At 55.2% G+C, this 10536-nt stretch overlaps 1 protein-coding gene across 2 annotated transcripts in view; it reads right to left on the bottom strand.

The window, feature by feature from the left end:
• Positions 1 to 2949: 2949 nt before the first annotated feature.
• EPHA2 (EPH receptor A2) overlaps positions 2950 to 10536 on the bottom strand; it is a 33038-nt gene continuing 25451 nt past the window's right edge. Inside the window, exons 14-17 of one of the 2 annotated variants that reach the window (XM_016954801.4) lie at positions 10334 to 10483; positions 8835 to 9028; positions 8044 to 8199; positions 2950 to 3933 (exon numbers count right to left, since the gene is read on the bottom strand). In XM_016954801.4, coding sequence (XP_016810290.1) covers positions 3828 to 3933; positions 8044 to 8199; positions 8835 to 9028; positions 10334 to 10483 — 606 coding nt within the window. In that variant the 3' untranslated portion in view covers positions 2950 to 3827. Of the gene's footprint in view, positions 4077 to 8043; positions 8200 to 8834; positions 9029 to 10333; positions 10484 to 10536 lie in introns of both variants that reach the window. The other variant, XM_016954796.3, reaches the window with a different exon arrangement.

Below are 10536 nucleotides of genomic sequence, written 5' to 3'. Positions count from 1 at the left end.
GTCCAGTCCGCAGTCCAGGCAGTGGGGAAGTAAGCTTTACCCACTAGAGGGAAAAGAATCCACCCCTTTGAAATTCATCTGTAAGGAAGATTTGTCTAGGCTCCCTCCACTTATTTATTTATTCAAGCATTTTTTTTAAATTTTTTGAGATGAGGTCTCACTCTGTTGCCCAGGCTGAAGTGCAGTGGCACAATCTCGGCTCACTGCAACCTCCACCTCCCAGGCTCAGGCGATCCTCCCGTTTCATCCTCCTGAGTAGCTGGGACCATAGGCACGTGCCACCATGCCTGGTTAATTTTTTGTATTTTTGATAGAGACGGGGTTTCGCCATCTTGGCCAGGCTGATCTCAAACTCCTGAGCTCAAGCGATCCACCCACCTCGGCCTCTCAAAGTTTTGGGATTACAGGCGTGAGCCACTGCACCCAGCCTTTAATCATTTATTTATCTCAGTATGGACTCGTGAATATTTATTTTTGACTTTGGATTTAATCTAATACCTCATCGTTTTGTTGCTCAGCTTGTTCTAGGTTTAGGCCCTGGGAGTTCTTTAGGGCCGGCTCCTGTGTGTCTCTGGCACAGCCCCACCTGTTTATTTTTGAGCACTTCTTTACTCTCTGATACTCCAAGATGCTCCCAGCTCATCTTGTATTTTCCCTGCTTCAGCCCCAGAATCAGCCATTTCTCTAAGGAGCCCTGGTCCCTTTCATTGGAGAATGGTTTTTAGGAAGCAAGATCTGCGGGCTGGGTGTTCTTATTGCTACAGGGGTGTTCCTGCATCTAGGCCCTCTAGGAGACAGATCTGGATTTGCTTTAATTTAAAAATAAAGTTTCCCCTCCTGCCAATTGCAGGGTCCATTGGAGACTGCAGACAGCTGCTCATTGGGTTTTGAGCATCGGACCTGTCCGTGGCCCACAGGTTTATGGGTTCTCACATGCCCTTGGAAGGGCCTTATGTCCAGGACTTCAAGGGAGAGAGCACACGAGGCCACCTCCCCCCATGCTGAGCCACTTCCTGAGTTCATTCCTGCTCATCAGCAGGGCCATGGCTGAGTTGCTTTGGGAATGGGACTCAGGCCTGGTCTTGATGTGCCCTCATAGCCCAGATTTTTGTGGATTTGCAAGCTGCAGGCTTATTCCCTGCTGGGCCAACAGCTTTGTCAGTGGTAGCAACAGTAGCCGTAGCCCAGCCACAGAGCTACAGTGGCCACCTGGGTCAGGCCAGGCCAGGGTCAGGCACCAGGAAGGCCTGACTCAGCCATCATGCCCAGCACACTCAGGTGGCCCAACACTAATGGGAGGAAGGCCCAGCCAGGTGCTCCCTGCACTCCCATAGCTCACCAACCCCAGCCGCACCTGACACAGTTAGTCAGGTGTCTCACGGATGCCCAGCGGGCCAGGACCCAGAGGGCGGCAGCTCTCCTGCAGCAGCAGGGGCCAGGGCAGAGCATGCCAGCTTTGAGACCCCAAGGCAGGCCGAACACCCTCTCGACTTTTGCCAGCGCCTCTCCTGTATCTCCCCAAAGCTCCAGGCTGAGTCAGGAGCTCTGGGTTGCAGACCTGCCTCTACCAGTGACAACAATCATGCCACTCCCTGCTTGAAACCTTCAATGACTCCTTATTGCCCTCAACTTGAAATCCCCACTCCTGGGCCTGCTTTACAAGGCCCTAGAGACTTCTCCAGCACCTCACGTCATGCCTTAATAACACCAAATTGCTTGTGGTTCCCTTGCACAACCATGTGGTTTCACGCCCCTGCGCCTCACTCTGCATCACCCTCCCTTGGCTTCGCTGGTTAACTCCTAGTAGTCCCTGAGGTCTCAGCTCTGGGACCACCTCCTCCAGGAAGTCTTCCTCCTGGGCCTCAGATCATCTCTGCTCCCTGGTTACGTTCCTGGTGACCTGTGTTTGACACCTTCCTAACCCCCACTATGAACGACCTCTGACATGCAGGGCTGCAACCCGGTAGAGTGGAGAAGGCTCAGGTTTGAAATTAGAACTCTGGTGCTGGGCGCAGTGGCTCACGCCTGTAATCCCAGCACTTTTGGAGGCAGAGGTGGGCAGATCACAAGGTCAAGTGATCGACACCATCTTGGCCAACATGGTGAAATCCCATCTCTACTAAAAATACAAAAATTAGCTGAGTGTGGTGGTGCGCGCCTATAGTCCCAGCTACTCGGGAGGCTGAGACAGGAGAATCGCTTGAACCCGGGAGGCAGAGGTTGCAGTGAGCCAAGATCGTGCCACTGCACTCCAGCCTGGCGACAGAGTGAGACTCCGTCTCAGAAAAAAGAAGAAAAAAAAAAGAAATTAGAACTCTGGCTTTTCTTGAGACTGCTGTGTGACTTTGGGCAAGTCGCTGCATGTCTCTGAGCCTCCATCTCCTCATCTATGAGAAAAGCATCCCACTGAGATTTCTGACCTTGCTTTCAATTCTGGCCTCTGCCCCTAACTTGCTGTGTGGCCTTGAACAAACCCAGTTGCTGGGCTCCAGCTTGGTTTTCCTTTTCTGTAAAATGGGGCCGCCCACAAAACTCATAACAAAGTGTTGAGGTTCCGACAAGCCGAAACCTGTGAAAAGCTTGTGTAAACCTCAGAGCCCTACATGGATGGTTGAAGGATCTATTTCGACAGCTCCGGGGAGCCGTGGGAGGGAAGCTGACGGCGGCTCTTGCTGTTCTCCTACCTCCCAGCCCTCCAGAAGACTCTGAGCAGCCTGGAGATCAAAGGTGACTGGGGCCTGCTGGCATGGAGGCCGGGCTCGGCAGAACCTGCTTCCCGGCCCCCTGCCCACCTCCCACCCACCCCTGCTCCCAGGGTTAAGTGACGTGTCTGCCTTGTGCACGAATCTCTGTTTAAACACTAGGGGTTTGGGGGGAACCCTCAGCCCCTCAACTCCCACCCAGGAAGCTCTGGGACCCCACTGCTTTTCCCAAGACTGAAAGCCAAGATCGGTTTGAATCATCTGCAGCTTTATTCCAGAGCAGAAATAAGTCATTTTCTAACAATAAATATAAAAAAAATAATAAATTAAGATTCGAAAAAAATGTCCAACAAAACAAAATCCGTAACACTGACAGAATAGAAACTTATCCAAAAGGATGAGAGATGGGGCCGACTGGGGCATGGGCAGGACACTCCTGCAGCTCTGGCCCCCGAGTCCCCAGCTCACGAATGTTTGACACCCTCTGTCCCCAGCCCTGGCGGGGCCCCCTGCCACACACACACATTCTCTCCACAAAGTACAAAATATATATTTAAAAACCTCAACACAACCAAGCATCTTGCAAAGGCCCAGGAAAGCAAGGGTTTGGCCAGTCAGGGATGAGGACGGGGCCCGAGGATCTAAAGAAGGCACTAGAGGGACAGTGGCCGCTTTGGGTCTCGCCCAGTCAAGTTCACAGTCTGCCCTCTTAGTGTGAGGAAATGGGGCTTGAGGTACCCTGTTTACTTGGCGCTGGGCCAAGCCCCCCATCTCCTGAGATGGCCTCATGTGGGAGAAGACGGAGGGGAGGTCAGCTTGGGAATATCCTGTATGTCTGTCCGAAGGCCGCGGCGGGGCTCCTGCTCCAGGGATGCTGGGACGTGGCGGTGCCTGCTAAGTGCTCAGCTGTGTGCGTCTCGCAGGGAAAGAGGGCCCAGCCCAGCATCCCTGGTCATCTCCTCAGTTCAGGCCAGGGTGTCATCCGAGACCCCTCAGCGGAAGTTGCAGGGGGAGGAAAGAACTAGAAATAAATAAAGTCCCCAGTGGCCCAGCATGGCACAGCAGAGAGGCCACTCTGTTTCTTCAAGTATTCTTGGCCGATGGGGCTCCAGGCCCTGTCGAGGCTCAGATGGGGATTCCCACAGTGTTCACCTGGTCCTTGAGTCCCAGCAGGCTGTAGGCGATGCGCTTCTGGTGGCCGGGCAGCCGCACCCCAATCCTCTTGATGTCGCTGTGGGCCGGGAGGGAGAAAGGGAGAGTTAGGGGCTGGAGCAGGGGAGGGGTCCGGGCTGGGTGGGGACAGGACTCGGTGGGCGGCTGGGGAGGGGAGTGGAGGGAGGCAGAGGAGGAGGGTGGAGAGGGTGCCTTGGGGACCTGTAGGGCAAGAGAGCTCTGGTTAGGTAGGCCTGGGAGAAGGAGCCACAGCCTAGAAGCTTGCCAAGGTGGCCCACCATCAACAAAGTTAGGAAAACGACAGAAGCCTCAACTCTGTACGATGCTTTAAAAAAATAAAAATAAATCAAATCTTCTGAATTATCTGTGAGGCAGGTGCTCTTTTTCATCCCCATTTTGCAGATTAGAGAACTGAGGTCAGAGAGGTGAAGTGACTTGCCTGAGGTCACACAGCTAGGAGGTGGAAGAGCTGGGAATCAAAGCAGCTATGAACAAATGCCTTCCCTCCCCTCACCCCTAGTCTGTTCCCAGTGCCCCCAGCTCAGGCCTCATTTCCAGGAACTCTCTAGGGATGTCGCTCAAAGCCTCTCTGCCCAAGGTCTCTTCCCACCTGCTGCCTCATTTCTCCCTCACTCCTTCCAAGTTCCCACTGCTGATCATGAAGGAAGGACTCGGGAAATACTTGAAGGGTTAAACTTTGCGAGTCTTCATGGGTGAGGCTTGCGGGTCACCAGATCCAGTGACTAGGAAGATGTCTTCCCTTGGGGAAACCTCAGTTTCCTCCCGTGTAAAATGGGAGCTACTGTCCATCTGGAGGGCGAGAGACCTCAAAACCAGCAGCCGAGGGGGAAGGCAGCATCAGTACCAGATGGACAGATGTGCCCAGGAGCCCACAGCCCTGCTTTCCCACCCCCACAGGGTACACGCTCTCCTGGGGCCCCCTTCCATGCCCCTCCGTCCCCTCATGAAATCACTTATGCTCCCAGGAACCTGTGAGGAGGGCATTTATTACTCACTTTGGGAGTTTTCTCCTCCACCATCCTCACCCACTAGCCCAAACCCATGAAAACACCCAAGTTTTTATGGGCCGACTTTTGGCTGTAAAGGGAGCTAATTATATGATGCAAGATCCTAGTTGCAGTTCTGCAGACATGACTTTCCCACAGGATCCGGGAGCCCCGGCACAGGCGCAGAGCAGGGAAGGGCAGACCCAGGTGAGTGGGGGGGACTCCAGGACCTCCCGCAGAGGCTGGTGCTCCCACAGCAGCAGGAAGGCCGGGACATTTGGGACATTTGGGAGAACTTCCTACGCTACCCGCACAGGACGTTTCTAACCTATACAGTTGGAGGTGCTGAAAAAGCAGCAGTTTCCCACACACTTGAAGGTCTCAAATTGTGGTCCCTGGAAAAGCGCAGACCACGGTGAAGGAGACAGGACCCCCGGCCTGACCCCAGATTCACTCGATTTGCAGTTCCGCAGGTGGGGCAAGGAGTCTGCGTTTGGTTGAATCCCAGAAGAAACCTGACATCCGGTTTAAAAACCAGTGGGTTGTAAGCTCCAGGAGGACAAGTGCTGAGACCTTGTCATCTGGGCCCATCACCCCCACAGCACCTGCTCCCGCCCCCACCCCTGCCCAGGGTCCAGGATAGGCCTGGCACATAGTAGGTCCCTAGGAAGTGTCTGCTGCATGAATGCATGAGCAAATGAATGCTTTAGCGGAGGTTGGGCCGTTGCTGGGCCACCTCTGGTCCCTCTTGCAAATGGTAGTGGTTAATCTCACAGGATGGGAGCACAGTTTGCTTTGGAGGCCCTGCGTAGAAAACTCCAAGGCCATATACTCGGTGAGCTCCTACTGTGTTCTGGCCCTGGGTGCAGGAAGACGGGAGTAAGAAATGGCTCCTGGAGCCTCACGTGTCAGATCATTCATTCATTCAGCAAGCATTCCTTCAGTGCCAAGCCTATGCCAAGGGCACTGGAGACCCTAAGATCTACAGCCTGTGCCCTCGACCCCCACACAGGATGCAAATGCTGTAGTCCCAGCTCTAGACAGAGCCTGGGGTTGGGCTATTTTTCTGGGGTGCAACATCCACGCCTTTCGTCAGCTGCTCACAAAACATCTGGGACCACTAGTCTAGCTAGAAACCCAACTGACTCCAAAATAGCACAAATGGAGAAGAGACAGTGGCTGTGGGACCCCAGGGGACCAGGCAGCTGGTCCCCTGGGAGGGAGTCAAGAAGGCAGGAGGCTGAGAAGGGGAGGAGGTGGGACACTGAAGCCTAAATCCTGATCCCATTGGGAAAGGCACGCATTCCCCTGCTACCAGCTCCAAGTCTCCCATTGGGACCCATGGTGTGTGTAGACCCAGGCTTCAGGTTTTAAAAAGGCCTTTGAGATCCCCATTTATTTGGAAAGAGGCAGAGGGGAAGGAGGAGGCATGCAGGCCCCAGCTCTGAGCACCAGTGGCTGGTGGGAGGAGCGGGTGGTGGGTGGTGGGGGGCGCCGAATGACTTCCTGCCTTTATCCAGGCCCTTTCACAACAACGCGCACTGCAGCGCACACACACACAGCCTCCATCCATCCAAGACTGCCCCGTCCCTGCTCGTGGGAAAGGAATTGACGAGGAGCACCCTGGGCTATTTAGGGAAGCTTCTAAGAACATGTGTTTCCTATAAGCACTTCTCCGTGCCCTCAGCTCTGGTCCCCAGAAGAGAGGCTGTGTTGTCCTTGGTGGGAGCCCCTGGAGGAGCAAAGGGTCTGGTGGATGTTCCCAGGAAAAAGGAGAAAAGGAGGGGGCATTTGCACAGTGCTAGGGGAGGAAAGCAAGGGAGTGGAGGAAAAGAGGAGAGCAATGAGGATTTAGCACCCACTGTATACCAGTCGTGTCATCTGCGCTGCACCCATGCAATCCCATCAAACTTGATCAAGGTCACCCGCTAGGAAGTGGCAGATGCGGGACTTGAACCCAGGTATGTGTGCAGAGCCCAAGCCTGTGGCCCTGCTGGGCTGGCCGGCAGCAAAAGACATCCTGTGATCCATCTCCCCTCCCTACGTGTCCCCGCCTCCCCTCTGGTCGGCTCTGTTCCTGCCTGCTTCCCATCACCGACTGTCCCCTGAGGGAGGCTATGGCCTTGGCCAGCAGGTTGGAAGCCCAGCTGAGCAATTTCCAAAGGCCCTAGAGAATGTTCATGAACAGGCTCAAATCCCAGAACTTCTGTGACCTAGAACCATGGGAGGCCCAGGTCATCCCCTCCATACGGTTCCCAAAACCTCCCAGCCTCCCGGTCTGTTCCCGCCATGACCTTGGACCATGCACAAGCTGGGTTGTTGAAACTGGCCACTATTTTTAGAGGCACAAAAGGCTAAGAGGATAGGGTCTTCCCCCTCCTGGGACAGGAGGAGGTGTCTGTGCCAAGGCCATGCCGGGAAAAGTCTCAATGCTGGAGTTGGGAAGGGGAGAAGAGCTGCCAAGGGGCAGCTTGACAAAGGGGCAAACCCAGGGCCAGCAGGGAGTAAGTGGCACTTCTCACCAGGTGGGACTGCAGGCTGAGAGCCAACCAAGTGGAGAGAGGTGCCTGGGGTAGGCCAGGGGTTCTCTCTCCTGGGCAGCAGTCAGGGCATCTTGGAGAAGACTGCCCCAAACTGGCTGTGTGACCTCAGGCAAGCCGGTAACGTCTCAGCCTGTTTCTCTACCAATGACCTCTCCGATCCCTGCGCTCTGGGACCCCGACTGACTGGGCCTGGAATCCTGCTCTCCCCCTCATGGCTGTGGGACCCTGGGCAGGTCACTGCACTTCTCTGCATCTGTTTCTCACCTGCACCTGTTTCTCACCTGTTAACAGGACTCACCCCGCTGGGTTCTCATTCAAAGTGCTCAAGCAGAGACGGCACATAGCCCTCAGTAAACAGTAGCTACTGTTATGATTACGGTTACTATTATTTCCCCACTCTGGTAAAGGATGTAGGAAGAGGAGAGAGCTGAGAGTGGGCACCCAGAGCTGCCAGCTGCTGGCGGAGTTCTGCCCTTCTCTTCCAAGGAGCCTCTTCCCAGAAGAGAAAGAACAAAGAGAGGAGCATTGAGGGGCAGGGAAGAGGGCTGGGGGGGCATGGAGGCAGCCTCTGGAGTGGGAGGCGGGAGGCGAGGGGGGACGGGAAGGGGCCTGACTTACTCGTTGGTCATCTGCACCACCTTCTCGATGGCAGTGTAGCCGGCCGCCATGAAGTGCTCCGTATACTGCTGCATCTTGATGGACTCCAGCCACTCGGACACCGTGCGGAAGGGCACCCCCTCCGAGCCACTCGTGCTGGGGAGCCGGATAGACACGCTGCAACAGGAAGCACTACAGGTGAGGGGCTGCAGCACCCAGTCCACCCCGGGCCCTGCACCTGCCGCTCCCTAACCTGGACGATTGACTCGGCTGCCCCGTGCCTCCGTCTCCTTATCTGGGCAACAGGGAAGCCCAGTCAAGTAGGGTTCAATGAGACCTCCTGGCACGTTGGGAGCGCTCAGCATCTGTAACTACTGCTGCCCCGCCACTCCTACTAACAGGACCGCCACCAATAACTACCACATCATAAAATGCTACGAGCAGAGATTCCAGATCCTGAGTCACAATCCCAGCCTGACCACTTCCAGCCATGTAAGATATTCAATCGCCCTGTGTCTCAGTTTCTTCTTCTACAAAATGAGGATCACTGGAGGACTCATCTCGTAGGTTGTTTAAATGAATGAAAACATATTAAGTGCTCACGCAGTGCCCTGCACACAGACACATAAGCTGGTTGCTTCTATTAGGATTTCCTGGGCCATCGTGTCCAGTCTAAGTCAAGTCCACACATAACCTCTTAGCCCCCAGCACCCCCCCTACCAGCTTCACCTGGGTGGCCACTCTACCGAAGTGGTTCAGGAGTCTGCAGAAGGAAAATTGAGGTCATCATGGGCAGAGGGCATAGAACTCACCGGGGGTCGAAGTCAGCCAGGGTCTTGAGGGAGTCAGGGGCACGAATGAGCTTGTCCAGGATGCTGACAATGTCAGCGAACTTGGGGCGGCGGGCACGCTCCTGCTGCCAGCACTGCATCATGAGCTGGTAGATGGCGGAGGGGCAGTCCATGGGCGTGGGGAGCCGGAAGCCATCATTGATGGCTTTCATCACCTGGCGGGGCACGAAGGTCAGGGGCGCTGTTGCAGAAAGCCACTGAAACCCTCTGCAGCCTCCAGCCTATGGAGGTGGGCAGGGGAGGGGAGGGGAACAGGAACATCCCAGAAACAGACAGGAAGGGCCTTTCTTGAGCTGCCACCCAACCTTCAGAGCTGCCCAAAGGGCAAATGCCTAAGGGTCTGTGTCCAGAGTTCACTGGAAGGGACTTTTTTTTTTTTGACTGAGACAGGGTCTCAGTCTGTCACCCAGGCTAGAGTGCAGTGGCGCTATCACACCTCACGGCAGCCTCAACCTCCTGTGCTCAGGTGATCCTCCCACCTCCACCTCCTGAGTAGCTGAGACTACAGGCACGTGCCAACACACTTGGCTAATTTTTGAATTTTTTGTAGAGATGGGGTTTCGTCATGTTGTCCAGGCTGGTCTCGAACTCCTGAGCTCAAGCGATACTCCTGCCTCAGCCTCCCAAAGTGCTAGGATTACAGGCATGTGCCATTGCTCCCAGCTAGAAGGGACCCTGCTCCCTCACAGGGCACCAGGCAGCAGCCACACTGTGTGCCCTCAGCCCAGCCTCCCTCCCATCTCTCTTCCCCTCCTTCTCATCTGGCTGCCTTACAGTGCCCTTGGTCTTGGCAGAGATGTGACCTCTTCTGAGAAGCCTCCCAGGCCACCAGGCTGAGAGAGGCACCAAGCACACAGACACACACACGCATGCATGCATGCATGCACATGTGCACACATACGGATGCACACACATGCATGGACACACGGATACACACGTACACCCCACTCCTTTTTTCATCTCTGCACTCTCTGAATCAGCTCCTGGAACCCAGCACAAGGCCTGGCACGCAGTAGATCCTCAAGAAATATTTACGGGGCTGGGTGCAGTGGCTTACCCCTGTAATCCCAGCACTTTGGGAGGCTGAGGCAGGTGGATCACCTGAAGTGAGGAGCTAGAGACCAGCCTGGCCAACATAGTGAAACCCCGTCTCTACTAAAAATACAAAAATTAGCTGGGTGTGGTGGCGCATGCCTGTAATCCCAGCTACTCGGGAGGCTGAGGCAGCAGAATTGCTTGAACCTGGGAGGTGGAGGTTGCAGTGAACTGAGATCATGCCAATGAACTCCAGCCTGGGCAACAAGAGCAAAACTCCGTCTCCAAAAAAAAAAAATAAACATTTATGGAGCAAACCTAAGAAGGTTCATCTAAACTGTCCTCTGCCCAGCCCCTGCAGTTTGAGATGAGTAAAGGGCTTGAGTTCAGGTCCGGGCAGGCCTGGGGAGGGCAAGGGCACCCACCTCGTGGTTGGACAACTCCCAGTAGGGCCGCTCGCCGTAGGTCATCACCTCCCACATGACAATGCCAAAGCTCCACACGTCGCTGGCAGAGGTGAACTTCCGGTAGGAAATGGCCTCCGGGGCGGTCCAGCGGATGGGGATCTTGCCGCCCTGCAGGGAACCCAGGCCCAGTCACCACTGTGCCCTCTGGCTGGCCCCAGGAC

This window comes from Pan troglodytes, chromosome 1 (genome assembly GCF_028858775.2).
Source record: "Pan troglodytes isolate AG18354 chromosome 1, NHGRI_mPanTro3-v2.0_pri, whole genome shotgun sequence".
In the NCBI taxonomy this organism is placed as follows: domain Eukaryota; kingdom Metazoa; phylum Chordata; class Mammalia; order Primates; family Hominidae; genus Pan; species Pan troglodytes.
The sequence above is the reverse complement of the archived record's forward strand: the minus strand, read 5'-3'. Positions and strand labels throughout refer to the sequence as shown.